Genomic DNA, 26,239 nt, shown 5'->3' with positions numbered 1-26,239 from the left:
ACACATCGAAGAACTTCAGTTACTGCAAGATGAGTAACTTCCCCTTTCTTTTGTGATGGTTCGGGTTCTGTAGTTTCCGCATCAGAGTGTTGCTCTTTTAAGACTTCTGAAAGCATGCTCCACACCTCTTCCCTCTCAGATTTGGAAAGGCACTTCAGATTCTTAAACCTTCAGTCAAGTGCTGTAGCTATCTTTAGAAATCTAACATCTTTGTATTTTGTCAAATCTGCAGTGAAAGTATTCTTAAAATGAACTACATGCGCTGGGTAATCATCTGAGACTGTTATAATATGACTACATGGCAGAATGTGAGTAAAACAGAGCAGGAGACATACTATTCTCCCCCCAAGTTGTTCAGTCAAAATTTAGTTAACGTTTTATTTTTTTAACGAACATCATCAGCATGGAAGCATGTCTTCTGGAATGGTGGCCAAAGCATGAAGGGGCATATAAATGTTTAGCATGTCTGACACATAAATACCTTGTAATGCTAGCTATAAAAGAGCCATGCGAACGCCTGTTCTCACTTTTAGGTGACATTATAAATAAGAAGCGGGCAGCATTATGTCCTGTAAATGTAAACAAACGTGTTTGTCTTAGCGATTGGCTGAATAAGAAATAGGACTGAGTGGACTTGTAGGCTCTAAAGTTTTACATGGTTTTGGTTTTGAGTGCAGTTATGTAACAAAAAAAATCTACATTTGTAAGTTGTACTTTCACGATAAAGAGATTGCATTATGGTACTTGTATGAGGTGAATTGAAAAATACGATTTCTTTTGTTTATCATTTTTACAGTGCAAATATTTGTAATAAAAATATGAAGTGAGCACTGTACACTTTGTAATCTGTGTTGTAATATAAATCAATATATTTGAAAAAGTAGAAAAACATCCAAAATATTTAATAAATTTCTATTGGTATTCTATTGTTTAACAGTGCGATTAAAACTGGTGTAATAACACATCTGCTGTTATTTTCAGCCTCACTGTGAAATGAAGATGGAAATTTAATGTCTGCACATCCTAAAACAAAAGAGATTAAGCATTAGAAGTGAATTCCTGGCCCTATTGATTCAATGGTGGTTTTGCCACTGGGACCAGTATTTTATTCCAGTTGAATATAGTCACCTTAAAACTCCTTACTGCAGTTTCCCCATGCCTGTATTCCTAGCGACCTTAATTTAAGACCTTCCCAGGAGAAGGCTCTTCAATCAAGTCTGCTTCCATGTATAAAAGCAGTCACATCTCCCAGGCAAGGTGCAAGACTACCATGTTTTTAAAAACATGACTGGAAAAATAAATTGCAACCTTTCTGGGATGCAAAGAAATATATCTACATAAAGCAAAACATCTTGATGCCGTTCAGTGCACCTAAATAAATTAAGTTCCGGTATATTATTTATATTTATTAATATGTCCACTTTAGGCTAACTAGATTTTCAATCCATCTCTCCATATAAAATATGAAGATTACCTAACTATATAACCAAATAGATCACAGAGGGATACTTCTGGCTGGCTACGCAAAATGTTAATGTTTTAAGTGGGCAGGAAAAGGATCCCTGAGGATTTCAGGCAGAATCTGAAGAACTCCTGTTCCTTCCTAAGGCAGCTCAAAGAGGGTGAAATCAAGTCCTCATTTTATCACTTGGCTTTGGAAAAAAGTTTCTCAAAGAGCTCAAGCTAAGCGTCAGTACATCATGGGAAGAACCCACAAAAAGAGTGGTGGGAAACCATGTCTGTAGAATACCCAGAAAATTTCTTTAAACTTCTTAAAACGTAACAAACCCTAAAGCATAATGTAAAAGCTTACAAAGGATCTTAAAATGTTGTATCTTTTTCTTTATTTATTTTTAAACAGCTAAATCTTGCCTAGTCTTTCAATACTGACCTCTTAGATAATTGGCCTGGCGATGATGGTGGATTACAGGATTTATATCCAGTGAACTAATTAGACTCTATCCTATTAATGCATGGAAGCTGCAATTTTATACAAAAGATGTCAGGAAGAACAGGAAGAGAAGGAAAGTCTGGACCCATTAGAAACATTTGGCCTTGGCCTTGGTGGAATTTTAAGCAGCCCAGAGTCTTTTAAAACTGAGTTAGAAGGAATCTGTGTGGTCTCTCCAAAGAGAAGGTTTCCCAATTCCTTGTTTTCATAATGTGTTTGGCCAGGAAGGGTAGAGGGAGATTCACCTGATCAATCTAAATTTGTCTAGGACTTCCAAATCAAACTTCAGTACCCTAAATACAAAGGCAGAAATAAATGTGCTACAGATATTGTGCCCAAAGTAAACAGGTAGGTAAAACCTTTTAGGATCCTCTTTGACTTTCTAACTAGAAAACATTCTTAGGAAACTCAAGTGTCTAATTATATAGGTGTACTGGTTTTATTTATGAGAACAAGAATCCAGAGTTTAATGACCGAAGCCACTATACTGAAATAATTACAAGAGAAGGTTTACAATGTTCTGCACAATAAAGAAATTCTTACTGTGCCATTGGATACATTGCAAATGTAATGGGCTATGTGAAACAGGCAGGGTGATCTAAGGTAACACAGACGTGCAGATGTGTGCAAGGGCAGAGATGTGGATTTCTTTCTTTTTATGGACTTAATCCTGCAATGTTTCCATGTGTCATTTCCACATGTGCAGGCCGTGCTATGGTCAAGGCTTATGTGAATGATCCATGGTATTTGCATTGCTCCAAACCGCATTAGCACAACAGACTGATGCCATTCCATTCATTAAGATACAAGTCATTTGCTAGTCAGGAATTAAGACTACCATGAAGTTAGTTCATTAACATGCTGTTACACTTGATTTTTCATGTGGTCTCATATGGATTTCTTTGTGTGAAGTTTGTTAAATTTTGAAAGGTAATTTGTGATTTATGGGAAGGATATTCAAACTCGGGTTAATCATACAAATCAGGCTGAATTTTTTGGGTATAATTACTGATATTTTACTTTCTGTATAATTTGTCTTTTATGCAAATTAATCTTCTAATTTGAAATTAATTACAAATGTTTTGAAATGTACAGTTATAATAGTGATAGTTTTCGCTATTGCCCCCCCTTCCCCCTTCCTATCCTTTTAATTTATCTTGTAAGAAAAACAAGCATATAGCAATACAGTTATTTTGGTTATGGTTTTATATTCTTGCTAATCCCAAACTCAAATTACATTCTCATCACTGTGTAATATCATGTTTTTTCCCAAAGTGACTATTGTACAATCCCATAATTCTTAATTAAATGAGCTTCTAAACTAAGCTTTTGAGTAAAATGAAATGATATATCATAATCTTTCAGTGCTCTGCAAAAAACATCTGATTGATAGGGCTTTAGAAGAAGGCTGAAGGTATGTCTCTTAGATTATATAGATATAGAAAAATGTTTTGGTAGGTGACAGTCTAGTTGATCTGCTGAACTGATCACTTTAATCCTGCTGAAATTTAAATTGTGGTGTTAATTGTGTGTTATGGTGCCTACAGCCTTGGACAGGTGTATTTTTAGTTATTTTTAAAAATCAAATCAATTTCCACACATCTACAGCCTCAAAGCAATGATCCAGATTAGCAACTGTGTAGCACAGACATACACTCCTGGGCTATCTTGTCCTTTATAATAATATCTGTATTTTGAAGAGTATTACAGTGCTGAGGAGGCCAGATCGGTTTAACCTTTCCTGTTAGATTAATGGATACAAGTGTGTGTTTTGTTAATACATTCCTTTATGTGAAATTTCAGATTTACCTTCTGGTTTAAGGCTACTTGAAATTGCAATAACACTTAAGGCTGTTAAAACAGTACCCTGCTAATTTTTATAAGCCTTTTGCCTTTTATTCAAGACTTTTCAAGGATTGAGGTTTAATTTAGTTTTCTTCCCTTCCTCTACCCTATGAGTTTGTGGCATTCTTTCTCCTTGGCAAAAAACTGCCTCCTTTCAGGGTATGATTTAGATTGTAGTACTTCACGCAGGATACTCCATGCAATACTTCAAGCCCTTAAGATAGGCGTTTAGAGATGGAGAGCAGTTTGCTAAGGAGCTAAATATTTATGTATTGTAGGAAATTCACATAATGTTAGTGCAAATACTGTATTATTTATTTTGACATTTTTTCAAAGAAATGAACTATTGTAAATAGCTAAAGAATGCTAATATGCTCCACCCTCCCTCTCCTAAACTGATCCCAAATAGTTATAACAGTAGTTGTTCTTGGAGTGCTTGCACATGTTCATTCCAGTGTAGGTGTGTGCACGCCCAATGCACAGTTACCAGAAGTTTTTCTTTTAGTGATATCTGTCGGGACGGTTCTAGTGCCCCCTGGTGCTGCACTCTCATAGCACCGGAATGAGGTGCCCTGCTGAGCCTGCGCCCTTCAGTAACTTCTTACCGCTTATGACAGCTGCTGGACCTTCCCTCATTGTTTCAGCAGTGTTTTCCAGTGGTTTCCTCTCATTTGTTGTGTATATAGTTTTTAGTAGTTAGTTAGATGTGTGGAAATTTATTTGATTTTTAAAAATAACTAAAAAGTAGTTTTAGTAAGTTTAGTTGGTAGAGTTCTTGGACACCTCTACACTTTTTGGAGAGGCTTATCCACTTCCCGGTGCTGGGGTATGTCTCGATCACCAGACTTTAAGCTCTGCTCTTCCCGTGGCAAGTCGATGCCACTGATCGACCCTCACTTGAGTTGCCTCAACTGCTTAGGGGAAGCTCACAGGAATGATCGCTGACAGATCTGTAGTGAGTTCAAGCTCTGCACCCAGAAAGACCAGGTAGTGAGGCTGAAGGCCCTGATGGAGGCAGCACTGAGACCAGCATCAGAGTCGCAATCACACTCGGCACTGAGCATCTCCGCTTTGGTACCGAGTGCACATCCCGCCAGTAGGGACTCTTAGCACCGTTCCTCCTTGCCAGTGCCTAAGGAGGCATTGCAAGCACCAATACAAAGTCACTCCCTGGTACTGAAAGGGAGCAAGGGGACTGGGACAGTGCGAGACCTGTGTCGGGCCGCTCTTCCTCCCCAATACCACTACAGCCCCCACCAGAGGCACTGGCACCCACGCCGAACTTGCATACCTCAGCAAGGAATGCACCATCCTCCAGCAGACAGTGTACCAGGTAGTTCGGGGTACCATATGTGCACATATGTGGTATGACATTCGAGGCTGTGGCTCAGACCTCACCATGCCTGGTTGGCCACAGTATACTTTACTTCCAGACATATCTGGACATGATGCTCACCATTCCATCTTGAGTCCTGGACTCAGTGACATGGTGGTTGGATTGCCACACAGTATATGTGAGAGTACCCTTTGTGAGGTGCCGGCCATCCACATATCTGGTCTCTGATGCCTCGGTGCTGGGTTGGGGAGTCCACCTGGGGCATCTCAAGAGCTGAGCCCTGTGGTGTCGAGAGGAGCTTTCACTCCAAATCAATATCAGGGAACTCAGGGCAGACCTCCTGGCCTGTCAGGCATTTTTGGCCCACATCACAAACAAGAGAGTCTTGGTTCTCAAAGACAGTGCAACAGCCATGTACTACATCAACAGGCATGGCGCTGCTCACTCCTCCCCCCACCCCATGTTGGGAGGCAGTCCGTCTGGAAATTCTGCATTTCACATTCAATCAGCGTAGAAGCATCTTACCTACCTGGTGCACAGAACCAGCTTGCAGACCACCTCAGCAGGTCCTTTTCCAGTCACCACGAGTGATCCCTTCACCCAGATATCACAAGGGACATCTTCCAAGAGTGGGGGACTCCCCATATAGACCTGTTTGCCACCCATGACAACAGAAAATGCCAGCAGTTCTGCTCCCTAGGAGGTCACAGCCCCAGGCCTCTTATGGACACCTTTCCTATTAGCATGGATGACTTCCCTGTTCTATGCCCTCTCTCTCCCCCCGCCCCCCCATTGATTCACAAGGTTTTGATGAAGGTTAAGCAGGACCAAGCATGGGTCTTCCTGATAGCTCTGGCGTGGCTATCCGTGTACGCCTTTCATTGGAGGCCCCAATCCAGCTTCCGCTGCACCCAGACCTGATCACACAGGACCATCACCAGCTGCTCCACCCAAACCTCAGCTTGCTTCATCTGATGGCCTGGAACCTTCATGGCTGAACCCTGAAGAGCAGGCTTGCTCACAGAAGGTTCGTAGCATCCTTCTGGGCAGTAGAAAACCCTCCACTAGGGTGACGTACCTGGCATAGTGGAAACGATTCTCCATCTGTTTTTTCCATCACAGAGTTCTGCCCATGCAGTTCTCATTGCAGCTTGTTCTGGAATATCTTCTGTTTTTGAAGCAGTAAGGACTGTCCTTCACTTCAATCAAGGTTCAGCTGGCAGCCATTTCAGCCTTTCATCACAGTAGGTCGGTTTTCTCACACGAAATAGTAATTCATTTTCTCAAAGACCTGCTGAGGATATTCCCTCAGATAAGGGAACCAATTCCCCCCCGGGCCCTAACCTTTGTCCTGTCAAAACTAACAGACCTGCCCTTCGAGCCACTAGCGACATGCTCGCTGTTACACCTCTCTTGGAAGGTGGCTTTTTTGGTGGTCATTATATCGGCCAGGAGACTGTCAGAGATCTGAGCCCTCACCTTAGAGCCCCCATATACAAACTTCTTCAAAGATAAAGTGCAGCTATGCCCACGTCCAAAGTTCCTCTCGAAAGTGTTTTTTCAATTCCACTGCAACCAATTGATTTTTCTGACAGTTTTCTATCCTAAGCCACATGCAGATAGGGAAGAACAACGTCTGTACTCCCTGGATGTCAGACGGGCCCTGGCATTCTGTAATCAGAGGACCAAACCATTCTGTAAATCAACACCGCTTTTCATAGCGATAGCTGAAAGTATTAAGGGGCTCCCCATCTCCGCTTAGATAATTTAATCTTGGATCACATCATGTATCCAGGCATGCTATGACCTCGCAAGGGCCCCCCTCCGCTGAACCCGACTGCTCATCCCATAAGGTTTCAGGCAGCTTTTCTAGCTCAAGTTCCTATCCAAGATATCTCAGGGCTGCAATCCTTGGTGCACATGTTCTCAGCGCACTATGCAACCTCTCAACATCTAGAGATGATGCCCACTTTGGCCATGCTATGCTGCAGCTTCTCCTTGAACTCCAAGCCACCTCTGGTGCAACTGCTTATGAGTCACCTACATTGGAATGGATGTGTGCAAGTACTTGAAGAGGAAAACTGATTACTGACCTTTTGTAACTGTTGTTGTTTGAGATGTTGTATATGTCCATTTTGAGACTAGGGGTGTAAAATATTAAGCAGTTAAATGGTTAACTGGTAAATATTAGTCTGACCATTAACCCACCCTAACCATTAACCCCTGCGCACCGGCCAGAGCAGCCCCAGCTGCGCCAGACGGCTGGAGCAGCCCCTGCCCCTTTCCCTTTAATTGGTTACCCGGCTAAACGATATAATTTTAATCATTTAAATGGTTATCTTTTAAAATGATATTTACATATCTATCGAAGACCCACCCACCAGCCCCTCTCTCAGAGTGGTTGGTAAGAAGAAACTGCAGGATGCAGTCTTGGCAGGGCCTCTTATACCGGCGCTATGAGTGTGCGGCACCAGAGGTCGCTAGAGCCAACCTGACAGATACCACTAAGGGAAAAAATTCTAGCAACTATGCTCACGGCACGCACTCACCTACATTGGAATGGACATGTGCAACACATCTCGAAGAACAACAGTTACAAAAGCCAGTAACTGTTTTTTTTCTGTTTGTGCATTTAACTGATTGCTTTGTAACTGCTTCCGCCTTGTGTAATTTTCCTTATGTATTCATTATTATTATTATTTTATTTAATATTTGTTACAGTAGAGTCCGAGGTCCTGACTAGGGCCCATTGCAGCAGGGTGTGGTGCAAACAGGTAGACATGATCCTATCCCAAAGAGCTTACAATATAGGGAAACAAACAACATACAAAGAGATGGGAAGATGGAGACAGTCGCATATATACAATTTTAATATACGTTTTAGGGGCAGAGAGCAAATGAGAAACCTCTCTGTTTGTGATGGAGAAAGAGGATAAAGAGTTCTGGAGGAGGTGGTAGATCATAGAGGATCATGTAGATATTTGTAAGAGTTGGCAAGATCTTGTACAGAAAAGGAGAAGAGGGCAGGCGGGATCTTGGAGGGAGTCAAAATAATCAATTGTGAACATGACTCAGTGAGGCTGGAGAAACAGTGTTGTTAGTCAAGGCATGTGGCATAACTGAACGAGGACAGCAAATTTGTAATATAAGCAATTTATGTGGTCATAGAATCATAGAATATCAGGGTTGGAAGGGACCTCAGGAGGTCATCTAGTCCAACCCACTGCTCAAAGCAGGACCAATCCCCATACAGATTTTTGTCCCAGATCCCTAAATGGCCCCCTCAAGGATTGAACTCACAACCCTGGGTTTAGTAGGCCAATGCTTAAACCACTGAGCTATCCCCCCCCATCCCGGAACCTTCTCCAGAGATGTTCAGGAGCAGCAACAAGGAAGTGGATCTTGGAAATGCATGCGTGACCCAAAGGATGGACTTTGTGCTGGAAGAAGAAAGACAAAGAGGAATGGAAGGATCTGACAGCAAATTCCACAGATGGAGATGAGTTAGAGAGTGGGTGGGCAGTGGTCAAGGAGGTGAAGTGTTGGTGGCAGAGGGGGAATGTAAAAATCAGAGAAGGAGATATACATAGTGAAGATAAGGTCAATCAAGTGGCCATTTTGGTGTGTGAGACAGTTGTTTTAGCATTTGAGATCAAACAAGGAGTGAAGGTCAGAAGGCAAGCAGCTAACATGGGACAAGACATCAACAGATGAGGGTGGGAGATAGTGAGCAGAGGCGGGAGAACCACGTATTGGAGAGAGGAAAGAGATTGGGAGGGGATGCAGAGAAAGAAGAGGGAAGAGTCAGATGGAGTGTTGTTTAGTAAATTATCTCTCTGTCATTATCACTTGTTACAAAGCCTCCTTTTGTGTCACCCAAGGCTTCAAAGAAGAGGGAGAAATGGTGGGGGGAGGGGGTTGTTGTTTTTTTACATTTCACTACAGACTGTATTGTAGCAAAGCTAATTGAATTGGAATGTGTGCACCTTTAGCTCTTCACTATATTTATAATGGAATGCAGTACAGTAAAATTTGTCTTACTCAATTTTTGGTTTTAATTTGGACTGATCAGCTGTGTTTCTGGGGTTCCAAGGACCAACAGCATTAAGAACAGAGGCTTTGTACAAGCCAGGAATTGTGAAAACTCTCTTGTTATACCTTATCAATGACCTTTGCTCTGAAGTGCTTGTCATCCTTACAACAAGACCCCATTCATTATTGGTGAAAGGTAATTCATTCTTTAATTTATTTAGTCTGGGTCTTTTTTGAGGAAAGACTATCACTCCTGTAAAATAATGTATAGTGTTTTTCATGGTATACTCAACTACTACTGAATAGCTTCAAGCCTGGCTTAGGCTATTAAAATGAGATGGCTGATTCACTACACGCATTTGAAAAATACTAGAATACATTGCTAAATCTTCAGCCATAATTCTGTGCAGTTTAGTCTGTCTGTTCCAGAGAAACCTACATTTAACAGACAGCCCAGGTTAATTCTTCACTCTTAAGAAGGGTAGTCTTTTTATTTTAGGGTTGAAAACTTTGGCAGGGAATTGTAGGAAATCTCAGATTGCATCTGTCTTCATTCTCTTGGCAAGTAAATAAATGTATAAAAAACTTTTTGCTTTTAGTTCTGCTGATTCTGTAACTTAGAAAGAAAGATACACTAACAAAAACTGAAAATTGACAATGATGAAAAAATCAGGAAACTTTCCTATTAAAGTTTTCAGCATCTCAAAGTTTAAATAATTCCATACTGACAGTAGTAAAAGTCTGATTATGGTATAAAATAGGGTTTCATAATTTAGGTCCTAAGACTTACTTTACTTTAGTTTGTTATATTGTAGATCGTATTTTTCCTGTGGATGGTGAAAAACCTTCTGTATTTCATATAGCTCAGTGTTGCAGAAATGAAAGTGGGTTAATTAGGTGCTGAAATGTCATTGTTAACTGTGTTTGCTTTATCTGCAAATTTAGAATAACCAACACTGATACATATTAAGTTTGTTTTCAAGAACATGAATCTAATGACAATAATACATAGTTTGGTAAATAGTGGAGAGTTCTGTGATTTGTGAAAGGTGTTTCCCCCTTTCTAGCACACTCAGGTTTTTTTTGGTAAGCTTTTCATACTACAATACAATTACACAGAATGATTGACTGGAGGTAACCTTGTAGGTGGATAGCTGAAAAGGATTTCACTGCATAGGCCATTAAACACATTTGTTTTGTCAAATATATTTGGTAACAGTTGTTGAACAAACTGTATTCTTGGAAGGTTCTCTTCATCCATTACAATGTTTTCCCTGGTCCCACTCAGTTGTTGTCCAGTTAGTATCTACTATGGAAGTTTTAATTTGTCACTAACAAAAAGAAAGAAAGGGTGCAATCAGTCAGAGAATCTTGGCATGAAAAGAAACTCTTGGTATTAATTATATTAGTCCGTCACTAGGATTTAGAGTAGTGTATTGTTCAGGGGTCATATTTATTTGAACTGTGTTTTAATACAGAAACTTTTTAGAGGGTAGAGGAAGGAGATGCAACATGGATCAACAAGGGCTTGTGAGTAGGCACAGTCACATTTTTTAAACTCAGGAACTGCAAGGAACAAGAGGGTATAATGGTGCCAGTAGTTCTAGGGCAGGGGCAGGGCAATAGTCCTTAAACTACTTCAGAGTTGGCCCCAGGTGGGTCAAGTGCCTTCTACAGTCTGATGCCTCAGTACATGCTGACCTTATGCTCCAGGAGGTATTCTGCTCCGGGATGATTCTAAGAGCTTCCTCTTCTCCGACCCCAATTCTGCAGTGTCTGAAAAGCCATGATCTAGCCTATTCTTTATTGCATTTTCCTTAGAATGAATGAGAGAGACCTAAAGGAAGGTACTTCAGAGATAATACTTTGCTTTTCTATAGCATCTTCCATCCATAGTCAGTTTTTTTCTAATTAAAGTTAACTGAGAGTTGCAACACCCCTGTGAAGTAGGCAAGTATTTTATCCCCATTTTGCTAATAGGGAAATTGAGGCACAAAGAGATTTAAGTGACTGGTCAGAAGTCAAAAAGGAAGTTGGTGTCAGAACCAGGAATAGAATCCCAATCTTCTGACTCCCGATTCTCAGACTTAACCACAAGACCAATATAAAGCATCTGTTAATGAACTAAAATATTTCAAAACACGATTACATCACAGAATTGAGAACATAAAACTACAGCTGTACCTTCATAAACACTGATCAACTTCTGTGCAAGTGAAACTAATATTCCAGCTCCGTCTCGTACTGAGAGCTATCAACCGTATTTGTTCTGTTGCAAGGGATTATTTGAGGGCTAAACAATTGCCGGACACTTTCAGAGATGAACTATTGAAAAATAGATACAACTTTAAAGAAAGACTAAAACCTTTACAGATAACAGAAGGCGAGATATCCAAATCCACAGTTTCCAACCTACAGTCTCTGAAAATTTTTGACTAAGGCACAAAAGGTTGTGCTATAATGCTAGCTTTCACTCCTTATGGGTTTAAACTGTCTTTTAGTCAAGACAATGTTTTTGTTACTTCAAGTAATTTGTTTATCCTTGAGATTAAATAGGAGCAGGTGTTCAAATGATAAAAATAACCACCCTTTTGCCTGCTACGCCATGTTTCTACATTTGTCCTTCTGCTCTTACTATAATTAATGTGAAAAGTTATACATCACTAATATGTCATTGCAAAACATTTTGAAATACTTTGTATGCAAGACAGATTAAAATAATCACCCTTCTTTTCCCTTCTTCTTCACATTCTCTTTACTTCTTTTCTCATTATGAGTTTGTGTGAAATTGATGTTGCTGATGTTGTTTCATATTATGAAGAATGTTATAGTATTAGGTGCAATATTCTGTGTATTGATTTGAATGAGCTTTTATGCCAGAACCCATTTGTTCTTTGCTTTTGGATATGGTGAATCCATAAAATGTGTTTAAAAAAAAAAAAAAAAAAAAAAAACCTACATGTCCCTTCTATGTCTGTACAGGAAATTCTGTTTTCTTCTCTTGTATAGACTGCCTCTCCCTTCATAGGGCAATCAAATCCATTTGTGCCCTAGGATACTGAGCTGTGTCCAAGAACCTTGTTTATACAAAGGGGACCTTCATTTAAGCAGCTGGACAGCTAAAAAAGGAAAAATATTTGAAAATAATATGCATTTCTAAAATAACCTCTAAATCATTGTCTGTTTAGAAAACAGATTACAGATTAATTTCCATTTAACTCTTTGTTAACTGCACACTGCATTATAGGAGAGGAAAAGCATGATATTTCGGTTCTAAAGACTTTTGGCTTCTTACTCAACTTTTAAGAAACCAATACTTCTGCCTCCTTAGTTATAGTATTTGACAGAATTAAAGATGCTTTTTCTTCCTCTTAGTCTTTCTATCCTAGTTCTCACTTGTCCTCTTTTTTGGTATTGGTTTATATTCCTATTCATTATGAGGAAAACAGCCAGCAAGAGAGAACCAAAAGTGATCTACTCACTATGCAGGACTCTGTTTCCCAAGTGGCTTTCTTAATACAACTATTCCGCCTCTTGAGCTAACATTTCCCTGTACTCCTTTAGTTCGTAACTTTATAGGGCAAAAAGCTAATAGTCTCCTCTAGTTTGTGTTCAGTGATGGGTAACATAGGATTAAGGGTTGGGATCAACCAATAATGTCCCCCTTTTCAACTTTTCACAATCCCAGTATCCTGTTTGTCTGAAAAACTCCATAGTACAAAAATAACTGTTTGCTTGAACTGAATGTGCTGTGTTTGAGCAGGGGATTCCTCTTTGCAAGTGTGGCTTTACATTCTTTGTTCCTAAATGTATACATTTAGCTGTATTAAAGCACATATTGTTTTCTTGCACCCAGTTTACCAAGCAATTCAGATCACTCTGAATCAGTGACCAGTCATCTTCATTATTCACCATGGTCTCATAGTCAGGATTTTTTCTCCTGATATTACACCTAAATGTTCCCTTTGTCATGGCATTTCTCTTAATTCTTTGAGTGCTTGCTCATGTTGATTCCATTCTAGGTGTGTGCGTGCCCATGTGCACAGTCATTGGAGATTTTTGCCGTAGGGTTGGCTGTAATGCGCTCTTGAGTACCGCACTAATGCATTTGTATAATAGGCGTTGCTGACCCTACACCCTCTCAGTTCCTTCTTACCGCCCATGACAGTTGGTCAGAGTGCCTTGGCTTTCATCGCAAGAGCGTTAGCAGTTCTTTCAGTCCATTGTTCTGTCTCCTTTGTTGTTAATTGATATGTACTTAGTTAGATCTTAGGTTATCTTTGCCTGAAGCGGGCCTGGCGGCCAAAGAGAAAGTAGGCCGACCAGCACTGCTAACGCCAAGCCAGGTGACGGACCCAGCCAAGGCCCCGGTATTCATGGGAAAACTAGTTATGGGACCACCCCCTAAAGCAGTGGAGCATCCCCGATCCCTGGACCGCAGCATCAGTCCCCATCACCACAGCCTCAGACCCCGGCACTGCAGCCAGTCCCCGATTAGAAAACACAGGGCCCTGATGTCAAGGTCTCCATTTGCAAAGCATGGGACACCTGAGTCGTGATGCCGATCCCCGTATTCATGGTACTGTCGGGCCTCCCACCAGAGTTCTCCACAATGCAGATCATCGCCTAGGTGGTCTTCCAGGTGTGGAGCCCCCCCAGTTCAGGATTGTTCCCGGTCACGGAACTGGTTTCCGGCTCCCTGGTACCACTCTTTGGACAGGCACCAGTCCTCACCCTCTCCTTACCAGTCACCGATGAGGGTCAGTCAGCAGTCACCAGAAGGGCCGTGGTCCAAGCCTGAAGGGGAGCTCAGCCCCTCGCCTATAAAAGGTGAGTCGCCACCGGCCTGTGAGATCGGCACGGCTCCTGCGGTGGTGGCAGCATGGAGACAGGGGCAATGGCCTGCTCAGTTGCAGTACTGGCACCGGTGGGGTGTACATATTATGCCGGTCCCGTACTCCCACCGTTCCTCCCAGGCTGCATCGGACAAGCTACCCCTGACGTAGCCAGCACCCAAGTCAGAGCATGGTGCCGAATGCGACGCCAGGGCAACACAGCAGGCCCTGACGCCCAAGGAGCAGCCCCTCCCCCTGCTGTGCATTCATCTTTGTCATTTCCGGACAAATCAGTGATGGGCCCCATCGCAAATGAGCAGCTCCTCCCCCCCCCCCCCCACCGACGACTTCAAGGAGCACCAGGGCCTGCTCAAAAAGGTGGCTGCCAACCTTAACTTAGAGGCGGAGGAGGTAACGGAGGAGTCTGACCACCTCTTTAATGTTATACCCCCCTCCATTCCGGCCCGGGTCGCGTTGCCCATTCACCTTAAAATTACCAAGTCTTTGTAGCAGACCCCCTTCTTCCATTTTGCCTACCTCCAAGAAGGTGGAAAAGAAGTATTATGTCCCTGCAAAGGATTTGAGTACCTGTCACCCACCCTCCAGCGGGATCCCTGATCATTTCCGCCATCGATGAAAGGGCCAGGTGAGTGGCACACCAAAAAATAAATGCCAACAGGCTGGACTTGTTTGTCAGGAAAATTTATTCAACAGCCAGCCTGCAATTTCAGGTGTCTAACCATCAGGCCCTGCTAGGCAGGTACAACTTCAACCTGTGGGACTCCATCAGCAAGTTCAAGGAGGGCCTCCCACAAGCCTGAGCCCAGGAGTTTGCTGTGTTGGTGGACGGCGGCAAAGCAGGGGCAAGAAGCATTCTCCATTTGGTCTGGGACCTTATGGACTTGGCGGCCAGGGTAGTCCCCTTCACGGTGATCATGAGGTGCAGCTCCTGGTTACAGTCCTCTGGGCTGTCCCAGGAGATGCAGACTACTCTTCCATTTGAGGGAGCAGGGCTCTTTGGGCAGCTGACCATCGCACCGCTTCACAGCCTGAAAGACTCCTGTGCCACCCTCCATTCCTTGGGTCTTCATACCCCCCAGCAGGCTAGAAAGCCGTTCTATCCGCTGCCGCCTCCGCCTCCGCCTCCATCGAGGTCCCAAGGTGTCCCCCCTGTCCAGCTCCTACAGAAAGGTGGATAGACACAAAGAATTTAAATGGCATCACCCTTTGTCTTCCTGTTCCTCCTTCCAGCCTTGTTCTTCCACAGGCCAAGGAAGCCGAAGCAGATGTTTTGAGGATGCGCCCTAGGACGGCACCCCAGTCACTTCCCAGGATCCACCCCCCTGCTCTTTCCTCAACCACATGCTCCCCTTCCTGTCGGCCTGGTCATGATTGACCTTGGACTATTGGGCGCTCAACATAATATCTTCAGGCTACACCCCAAGTGCCTATCCAGGATATCTGTAGGGCGGCCACCTGGTTGTCTGTCCACATGTTCACCTCCCATTATGCACTTACCCAGCAGGCCCAGGATGATGCTGGTTTCAGTAGAGCAGTACTGCAAGCCGCTATACTTTGAACTCTGAGCCCATCTCCGAGGATACTGCTTGTGAGTCACTTGGAATGGAACTGACATGAGTAAGCACTCGAAGAAGATAAAATGGTTACTTACCTTTTAGTAATTGTTGTTCTTCAAGATGTGTTGCTCATGCCTATTCCATTACCTGCCGACAAGAAGGAACTGAGAGGCCGTAGGGTCAGCAGCGCCTAATATACCACGCATGAGTGTGGCACTCAAGAGGGCGCGACAGCCCACCCTACAGATACCACTAAGGCAAAAATCTCTGACAACTGGGTATGTGGGCGTGCACACACCTAGAATGGAATGGACATGAGCAACACATCTCGAAGGACAACAGTCACAAAAACGTAGGTAATGTGGAAGCAGAGAAAGAACTGACAGGAAGGGGATGCAATGCTTGACAGTTCTTTCTCTGCTTCCACAGTAACCATTTTTTATATCCTCTTGTACCACTCAAAATAATTCTTCCCCATTCTTAATGTATACACCCTTTAAGTTTTGTAGACAGCTAACATTTTGCACCTTAAAATATTTCTTAGAGAAGCTATATATTTAGCTCTTTTTAATCTTCTTTCATAAATCAATCTCTGCAGCCCCCTAATTATTTTTGTTGCTTTTCTGTGAACTCGCTGTAATTTGTCAATATCTTTCTTGTTTTGAGGTGCCCAGGACAGAATGCAATATTCTAGGTGTGTAATTACTTCTCTATGCCATTACTTGGTACCTCTGAATATACAGAGGCTATTTTTATTACCACTGCACATCGCAAATTCATATCTAATTTGCTGTTCACTGTTGCTTGTTGGCCTCTTCAGCTTTGCTCCTTTATGGATTTATACCTCTTGTTTCAGATCTGTATTTCTGGACATTTCTCCCCAGATTTCTTCACTGGCATTTTTCCATGTTGAATTTCTCTTTGTTATATTCTCCCCATGTTTCTAATCTCTCAAGGGCCAGTTTCTCCAGCTTTCACTGGTTTTGGCAAAATTATCTTGCTTCTTGATTATGTTGCTTGTATGACTTTTGGAAAAGAATTTGTACTTTTATACATGTATGTCTCTGCTGCAAGTCTCTAAAACCTTTTCCTGCTGTTTCTGAGATCTAGTTTTGAAACTTTTCAATTTTTTGCTATTTGATTTCCTAGTTTTGAAAAAATTTGAAAGAGTGATCCATTATGGCAGTTTACATGTCATGGTAGTTTCCTGAATGATTATCAGCATAGACTCAGCAGTTTCTATTCGTATATAATGCATTCATTTACTCTCTACATTTAAAACAATGCTGTTTACCTGCAGGAGGAGGAGGAAGATACTTATGAGCAAACTCTAGAGTTCCGCAGAGGAGGTGATGGTCAGCCAAGACGGTCCACACGACCAACCCAACAGTTTTATCAACCCCCAAGGGCTAGAAACTAATAGGAAAAATAAAAGGTAAATATGTAGTAGTGACATTTTATTTGTGGATTTCAGTTTCAACAAAAGTGCATCCATTGTGGCAAAGGGAATGTACCTTATTGTTATAATATGAGCTGTTCAAAGTTACCATAATTAAAAAGAAAAATAACTTTGTGGGATTATTTTCTGAAGCTTTGTTGAGTGTTGAGCAGGTTGAAAAAGTACAATAAATTATAGTAATTTCTATTACAAGATACTAGGACCAAATTTACAATGTAAAGTTCCTAGGGGAAAAAATGGGTGTTTCTTATAAAAAGTCTTATTAAAATAAGTAAGCAAGAACACATGACATGGCCTGCTTTATATTGTAATAATGGCATTTTTCAGAAGTATTATGCGGCATAAGCCAAAAATCCACACCTAGAAATGACTGTTATTACAGCTTTATGTATGTACTAGAGTCTTTTAGTGTCGTTGTAAAATACTTGTTTTAACAATTATACTAAATTAAAAAGTTTCATATTTTCCTTTTAAAATATTTTATCAAGTTGATAATAAAACAACCTAATATGTAATCTTTAAAATAAAGATTTACTATTCATGTCTGTTTTTTCAGAATCAACCCTTTGCAATCAGAAGAAAAAGCTTTTACACAACAAATTTTTGCTTTGATTTAGTTCTTTTTCCCCTTGACTATAAAGACTCGGTATCTTTTTGGTTGTAAATTGTGCATACATAGGGTACAATTCTGTAGACAGAACATAGATAGATGAAAAATATATTTGGTGTTTTTGTCACTGAATGTTTTTCTGAGGTATACCTGAATATTGACAGCAGAGTGGGGGCTGTCCAGTTTATTGCACTGAATGCAGCATGTATGTTTGCCTGCCTTGTGGGCAGGTGGCATATGTGTGCACAGAGGTGGATTATGGGTTTATGAGGCTCTGGGCCAGAGCAAGTGCGGGCCCCTCACCGCCCCTTCCAGCCTGCAGTCCTCCCCTCTCCCTGGCGCTCCTGCTGGGGAAATGGGGTCGGGGCATAGGGGCTTCCCCTGCTTCCTAGCAGGAGCCCCAGGCAGGCAGAGTAGGACAAGTCGCTGCGCCCTGATCCTGCTCCCCAGCAGGCGTGCTGGGTGGGCAGAGTGGGTCGGGACGCAGAGGCACCCTAATTGGCCCAGGCTCCTGGGCACGGACCTCATTGGCCCAATGGCTAATCCGCCACTGTGTATGCATTCGGTGCAAGGAGATCATGGCCCTCAGAGACTAAGTGCAGACTCTTGAGACCAGAGTGACTGAACTGGAGGAGATAAGAGAGTCAGAGGTACATAGACACAATGTTCTGGGACACAGTAGAGCAGTCCCTTGCCCAGTCTGACAGCCTCTGTGCTGTTGAGAAGGATGAAAATCTTGGGGAAGGAGAACATCAAGCTGGAGCAGAGGGAAACAATCTCATAGTTGGGACCTTACTTCCAGATGATGTCATGGTATCCTTTCTCACTGAGGATGCCCCTCCTAGGTGGGAATCCCAGTTATTAGGAAAAGGCAGATAATAGTAATGGGGATTCAATTATTAGAAATACAAATAGTTGGGTTTGTGATGACCGGGAGAATCGCATGGTGAATTTCCTGATGAGTGCAAACGTTGCTGAGCTCTCAAGATATCTAGATAGACTTATGTGGAGTGTTCGGAAGGAGCTTATGGTTGTGGCACATGTAAGTACCAGTGACATAGGGAAAGGTAGAAGAGAAGTCCTGGAGGCCAAATTTAGGCTTCTAAGAAAGATTAAAGTCCTTGGACCTCCATGGTAGTATTCTGTGAAATGCTTCCAGTCCCACACACATGGCCAGTTAGACAGGCAGAACTTCAAAGTCTCAATGAGTGGATGAGATAATGGAGTTTGGAGAAGGGATTTAGGTTTATTACGAGCTGGGGAACAATTTGGGAAAGAGGAATCTATGCAGGAAGTATGAGCTCCACCTAAACCAAAATGGAGCTAGACCGTTGACATGCAAAATTAAAAAGGCCATACAGGAGTTTTTAAACTAAGGGCAGGGAGAAAGCTGACAGGTTTGAAGGAGCACATAGTTCGAACAGACACATCCCTTAGGGGAGGATTTATTAATGGGGATACTCTATATCCTGGTAAAGAGGAGAGGAGAGAAGTTAATAAAGTACATGTAGGAATTGAAGAGAAACAGACAAACAAAAGCGTCCCATTCAATTACATCACATGAAGGCGGACAGCTAAATATTGAGAGATTTCTTAAGTTCTTGAATATAAATGCAAGAAGTCTGAGATGGGTGAACTTGAGTGCCTGGTATTGAACTAGGACATTGATATAATGGGCATTGCAGAAACTTGGTGGAATCATGGTATTGGTCACAGTAATACCAGAGTACAAAATATATAGGAATACCAGCGTAGGTCACACTGGAGGGGAAGTGGCGCCATATGATCCAAATTAGCTATTACTACTCAAGAAAGAGACCTTGGAGTCATTGTAGATAGATCTCTGAAAACAGCCACTCAATGTGTAGCAGCAGTCAAAAAAGCTAACAGTATGTTAGGAACCATTAGGAAAGGATAGATAAGACAGAACATACCATAATGCCACTATCTAAGTACATCCTATGTCACCACCTTATATACTGTGTCCAGTTCTGGTCGTCCCATCTCAAAAAAGATATATTACAATTTGAAAAAGTAATGAGAAGTGCAACAGAAATAATTAGGGGTATGGAACAGCTTCCATCTGAGGAGAGAGAAAAAAGACTGGGACTATTCATCTGAGAAAAGCAACAACTGAGGGGGGCATATGACATGAATGGTATAAAGAAAGTGAATAAGGAAGTGTTATTTACCTCCTCACATAACACATGACCAAGAGGTCACCCAATGAAATTAGTAGGCAGCAGGTTTAAAACAAACATAAGGAAATACTTTTTCACACAAGATACAGTCAATCTGTGGAATTCATTGCCAGGTGACTGCTCCTGTTCCTATTCAGATGCCTATTCCTTCTGTTCCATTTCCAGTTACCCAAAGTCTCCTTTCAGATACATAGGTGAAATTTCTACTGAAATCAGTGTTGTCTTCCTGTGTCCAAGACTCCTGCACTCCAGCCACTTTATGAGCAATGTACACAGCCAAGTAATTTCCCCTTTTAATCGACTCGCTGAGCCCAACAAAAAGTCTCTACAACTCTTGCATTAGAATCTAGGCCTCAGTGAGCCTATCGTGGAATTGTCAGGTGAAAGGATACCTGACTTCAGCACAAAAAATAGCACATAAAAATCTTCATTGTGGTCTGAATCTTTAGCGAAGATCTCTTTGCAGCTATAGTTTATTAATTTATTAATAGTGTATAATTATTTTAAAATTGAGATGATTCATCCTCAGAAAATGTAACTGGCATCTATGCTAACAAATTTAAAAGGCAAACCCTACAATCTCTAGGCCCCCCAAAACGTATGATGTTACTAAATTAAAACAACAATGCAGTGGCTATTAACAGCTGAGTTATCAAGCGTGCCCCGCTTGTTAGCTTTAGCTTTTTTCTTACTTAAGGATCTAATAAATCCTTCAATCTTTAAGTGTTGATCAAAAGTCGGTAATGAGTGAAGTGAGATGTCTTAAATCGCATCGTGTTTGGTGAGCATTAACCAGTGAATCTTTTTCACTTGCCTCTTGTTTTCTTGTATGTTTGTTTTTGTTAAGCAGTACTTAAATTTGTGGTTGGCTTCTGCTGTCCTCTTTCTCCTTCACATGGTTTGGAGTATATTGCTCTAAATTCCTTTGCAGGGATGGGCAACCTTTGGCATGTGGCTTGCCAAGGTAAGCACCCTAGCGGGCTGGGCCGGTTTGTTTACCTGCCGTGTCCGCAGGTTCGGCCGATCGCAGCTCCCACGGGCCGCGGTTCGCCGTCCCAGGCCAATGGGGGCTGAGGGAAGCGACGGCCAGCACATCCCTTGGCCCATACCACTTCCTGCAGCCCCCATTGGCCTGGAGCAGTGAACTGCGGCCTGTGGGAGCCGCGATCGGCCGAACCTGCGGACACGGCAGGTAAACAAACTGGCCTGGCCCGCCAGGCAGCTTACCCTGGTAGGCCGCGGGCCAAAGGTTGCCAATCCCTGTTCTAGAGTATGTTTTAACTGCGGTTAATCTAGACTATAACTAGGGCCCTACCAAATTCACGGCCATGAAAAATGCGTCACGGACTATGAAATCTGGTCTCCCCCCAGGAAATCTGGTCTACTGTGTGCTTTTACCCTTTTGTGTGCTTTTATGATACAGATTTCATAGGGGAGATCAGCATTTCTCAAATTGTGGGTCCTGACCAAAAAAGGAGTTGCAGGTGGGTCACAAGGCTATTTTAGGAGGGTTGCAGTATTGCCACCCTTACTTCTGCACTGCCTTCAGAGCTGGGCAGCCAGAGAGTGGCGGCTGCTGACTGAGGGCCCAGCCCTGCAGGCAGCAGTGCAGAAGTAAGGGTGGCAATACCATATCATGCCATCCTTACTTCTGCACTGGTGCTGGCTCTGGCTCTGCCTTCAGAGCTGGGCTCCTGGCCAGCAGCCACCACTCTCCAGCTGCCCAGCTCTGAAGGCAGCGCCGCAGCAGGAGAATTTGCACAAGTAAGGGTAGTAGTACCATAACCCCTCCTATAATAACCGTGCAGCACTCCCCTTTCTTCCCCCCCTCCCTCCCAACCTCCTTTTTGGGTCAGGACCCCTACAATTACAACACTATGAAATTTCAGATTTAAATAGCAAAAATCATGAAATTTATGGTTTTTAAAATCCTATGACTGTGAAATTGACCAAAATGGATGGTGAATTTGGTAGAGCCCTATCTATAACCTGGGTGTTGACCCAAACCTTCTTCTGTCCACACAGAAAAGCCTCTAACCCAGTTTTGAGGGTGCTTTAAAACAGATTAGCAGGCATGGCTTTAGCTTGGGTTTCACTTCAGCCTGGCAAATCTGCCTACTTTGCAGTGAGAATGCAGGATAATCAAACCTGCGCACTGTTAGTCCTCCAATCAAATCACCCAGTTCCATCTGGGCTGTTCTACTTGTCTAACAGCTCCTTTCTTCTGCTCTGCACTTCTGCACCCATGTTTGCCTGCTCCATTTCTGCTGCATTTCCACACCATATGAACAGAGATGCCATCCAAGAAATCTTTCCTTCATGCTGCCAGTTGGTCAGAATCTGACACCAGGCTTCTGGTAAAGCTGTGTGTGTGATATCAGTAAGACCCATAATTCAGGGAATGTACGCAGAATCAACAGTTCTATGATGATAACTCTGAGAAGCTGGCAGCAGAGGGAATTGAGCAGGTGGAATCTCAGTGCTGAGACTAGTTCTCCCATAATAAATTGTGCGTGAGTTTATAGAGTGGCACAATTGAATGCACTGCGTGGGACATCCTGCTAGAAATCCAGCCCAGGGCACAGGCTGATACAGCACCATGTGGATACAGCCACATGGGTTTGGCATGGGTAGGGTTTTGCAGTGGGGATGTTCCACCCATAGTCTGCAATGAACATCCCTAGGGGGGAGGGATAGCTCAGTGGTTTGAGCATTGGCCTGCTAAACCTAGGGTTATGAGTTCAATCCTTGAGGGGGCCACTTAGGGATCTGGGGCAAAACAGTACTTGGTTCTGCTAGTGAAGACAGGGGGCTGGACTCAATGATCTTTCAAGGTCCCTTCCAGTTCTAGGAGATAGGCTATCTCCATTAATTTGTAATTTGTAAAATTTAATTTGTGTTTCTGAGGCAAAAGGACAAATACTTTTATTTTCTGATGCTAAAATACCCTGCTTTCTTGGGGATTATTCCTTTAGTTTTGGCAACTGGGCATACAATAATTGAGCTAATTATTGACACCCTGTTTAGTATTCTCTATTTTGATAGCCCAATATATTTACTGAGAAATTTGCTGAGAAAAGGTGAGTGAGTGACCAACACCAGAAATTTCACAGATAATTAAAAATGCAAACAAACCTTTATGTAGTTCCGAACCTCGTGGGGTATAGACAAACCTGGATTCTAAGTTAACTGTAGCTGCTGAGGGAAAAAAAAGACTTGAGTGTTGTGCAAAACTTAATAAAAACCCTGTTCAAAGTTCAGTGGCTGTCGATAAAGCTAACAAAATAGGAAATGATAATGAAAATACTGTATTGATGGTACAATCTGTCTTGGAATACCATGTTCAGCTGTGATCACTCTTACTTCATAAGAGATATAGAAAGAGTAATAGAAGTCCACAGATGGGTGAGGATAATGGTTAGAGGCATGGACAGTCTTCCATAAGAGAATGATTGAAAAGCTTTGGGATTGTTTAATGAGATGAAAAAGAAGGAACTTGAGAGAGTTATATTTGGTTGCTCCTTCTTACCCTTCCTCATATTGCAAGAACAAAAGGATATTTAATTAAAATGAAAGTCAACAAATTTTAATCTACTAAAAAGAATCTTTGCTGCGAGATAAATCCTGGAGTTTCCCGTTGACTTCAGTGGGGCCAAGATCGAATCCCTATAGTTTAATAGGATTCAAAAAAGGATTAGGCATTTATATGGTTAATGGGAACATCCTCAGTTGCATAATAGGTGAAAATACAGGCTGGGAGGCGATAGTAACCCTCTATTTCACAACATAAGCAAACCACTAACTGATGGGAGTTAGGAAGAAACTTCCCCAATGAGTAGATTATTCTGTAATTGTTTACTACAGGGCTCCTTACACCTTCCTTTGAAGCTTCAAGTACAGGCCAGTGACAGAGACAAGATTCAGGATTAGCTGGACCTGCTGGTCTGATCCTGGGTGGCAAATACGATCTTCCTAACAGTTTTCTAAAATGTCAAATATGGTTGTTGTTTTTCAGGATCTCTCTAAATTAAGTGGCTATATTTCGGTGGAAAAATATCTGCACAACAAAACAAACTTAAACACGCTCTATCTATAGTTAGTAATTAAATTCTCCAGAGAAAATTGGTATATAATTTATTTTAAAAGAAAATAGAGCATTTTTTTTAAAAGGTGTCTCGTGATGCTGAATAGTTTCTCAGCAAGTTTTGTCATCTTTTAAGAGACAGTCCTAATAATATGTTTTAAATATCACTATACTTCTTCCTCACAATTTAAAACATTATTCCGTAGCTGAAGAAATCAGATATTTCCTCTCTTCCAATTCTGCACAGAAGCTGTTTATTTCAAAATTTGCTCAAAAAGATGCATCCAATAGCTATTTCTTGCCCAAAACTTGGGGTTATTGGCCAAATGTAATAAATGGCCAATGGCAGCTTAGCCTGTTACACCTTGGCTAATGTTATCAGTCCCAATGCAGTTCAGTCTTAATGTACTTGTATTTATGCAGTTCAAATATAAAATGTAGTGGGGTTATGCATATCCAATATTCATTGTCATTACAACTCATTATGAAACTATATTATTTGCCCGCTGACTAATATGAATCTTGGTTGCACTAGATCAAAAAATTTTGCTCTCCTTGCCTATTATAATGTAAAATCTCCGTAACTATGACTAAATATAAACTGTTTACTTTTCCAGAAATGGGTTAGACTTTTAACCATCTCAGTAGTGAGCATTTGTGCTTAATTTTAGAACTTTGTGTTAACTAATCCGTTTGGATACCGAAGTATATATCAAAGTTCTCTCTATTTAACTGAGTTTACTAGGTTTGCTTTGTGGAGTTTGTGATGAGTCCAACAGAATCTATAGAGGAAATTGGCCTGTCTGAGGTGTAGGCAGGTGAAAAAAAGATCAGGTTTACATTGCAGTAGATGGGTTTTCAAACATGGCAAAGACATCCATCAGACAGGCCCTCTTAGTATCTTTTTCAGGTAGATCACTATGCTGCTCTCTGTGCATTACATTTTGGGTTGGGGGGGGAGGTTGTTTTGTTTTGTTTTTTGGTAGTATAGTAGCAGTCATGTCTATTGCATTGGAGTATAACCTTCCAGTTTACTCTTCTAAAGGCTTATTTCTCTAAGTACAATAGAATAGATATGTACTCTTTTGGATGAAAAATAGAAATTGTACAGAAAACAGAGAGCTTTGTAGCTTATGTATCTTATTTTTTCATTTAGCAAATTTCTTGGGGGGAAAAAAGTCATCAACAGCCTCCCAGTGCTCGAGACTTCTAGAAGAACTGCTGGCTTTTCCTGAGGAACAGGATACAAGAAAGATGGCTGGTGTGATCAGGAGGAATCCAGAGCTGACCAGCACCCGAGATTTTTTTAAAGTTCTTAGTTGTATGAAGCAAAATACTTTTTACATATGAAAAAAGCAAATTGTTATTGCTCCCATCAATAAACCCATGGTGCACTATTCGGTTCTTTGCCTTATATTTTACTTATCCTTGGATATTACTTAAATTTCAGTATGATCCTTTTTATTCATTTGGAGTAGACTTTGCATCCAGTCCTGCTTCCATTAAAGAAAATAGCAAAACTCCTACTACATTAAATGGAAGCAGGATTGGGCCCTTAATATTATTTTATTTTTCTAGAATAACCATTCTAAAACTTGTTAGAACATCTCCAGTAATTATTGTGGAGTGGAATCATGGACTGACTCCCACACAGCTTGGTATGTTTCTTTTCCAAAATTACCTAAGGCCAAAGTTATGACATTGCATGCTATGCTGTTCACAAAATGTGCTTAAAAGGCTAATGAAGGATAATTGGTCAGTATTTCAACAGTAATATCCTAAATAATTTTAGCCAAACATTTCCTTTTAAAAAAATTGATTGTACTTTGCTGTGGAAACAGATATTGAACGTGGCACAGCAAGGTATGCCTTTGCATCAAGGTACTTTTAACTAGGCGTACAGCACCAAGGACAGACTCAAAGGCACAGGAGAACACAAAGTACACTTGAACTGTTGAATATTAAATTCTCACTTTTTCTTATAGTTTCACATTTTACTTTTATTGCTTCAGTTACTATTGGAAACGTTTTAATTAATCTTCTTTGAAGCTTGACAAAGGGGCCCCATGTCGGGAGGGCTACATTCACTTTAATCCTTATTGCAGAACGGGTGAAATTTTATCCCTGTGCAGAGAGGCAGTACAAGAGCTATGCTCCACCCATGTCCCATGTAAGCCTTATTTTGATGGCTGAAGTGGGACTGAAGTGGTGTACAAGGGCAAGAACAAGTTAAAAATTACTTAGACAAGGTAGATGTCTTCAAGTCACCAGGGTCTGATGAAATACATCCTAGAATACTCAAAGAGTTG

The 26,239-nt window shown here is 41.7% G+C and overlaps 1 protein-coding gene across 2 annotated transcripts in view; it reads left to right on the top strand.

Annotated features, from left to right (window-relative positions):
- The window catches only part of TDRD3 (tudor domain containing 3), a 285,859-nt gene extending 260,530 nt beyond the window's left edge, over nt 1-25,329 (top strand). For both annotated transcript variants that reach the window (XM_034758382.1, XM_034758383.1), the window contains 2 exons: nt 16,877-17,011; nt 25,087-25,329. In XM_034758382.1, the coding sequence (XP_034614273.1) occupies nt 16,877-16,996 (120 nt within the window). In that variant the 3' untranslated portion in view covers nt 16,997-17,011; nt 25,087-25,329. The remainder of the gene's footprint in view (nt 1-16,876; nt 17,012-25,086) is intronic.
- The last annotated feature ends 910 nt before the right edge of the window (nt 25,330-26,239 follow it).

This window comes from Trachemys scripta, chromosome 1 (assembly GCF_013100865.1).
Source record: "Trachemys scripta elegans isolate TJP31775 chromosome 1, CAS_Tse_1.0, whole genome shotgun sequence".
NCBI lineage: Eukaryota > Metazoa > Chordata > Testudines > Emydidae > Trachemys > Trachemys scripta.
Note: the sequence above shows the minus strand (reverse complement) of the source record. Positions and strands in the feature narration are given on the sequence as shown.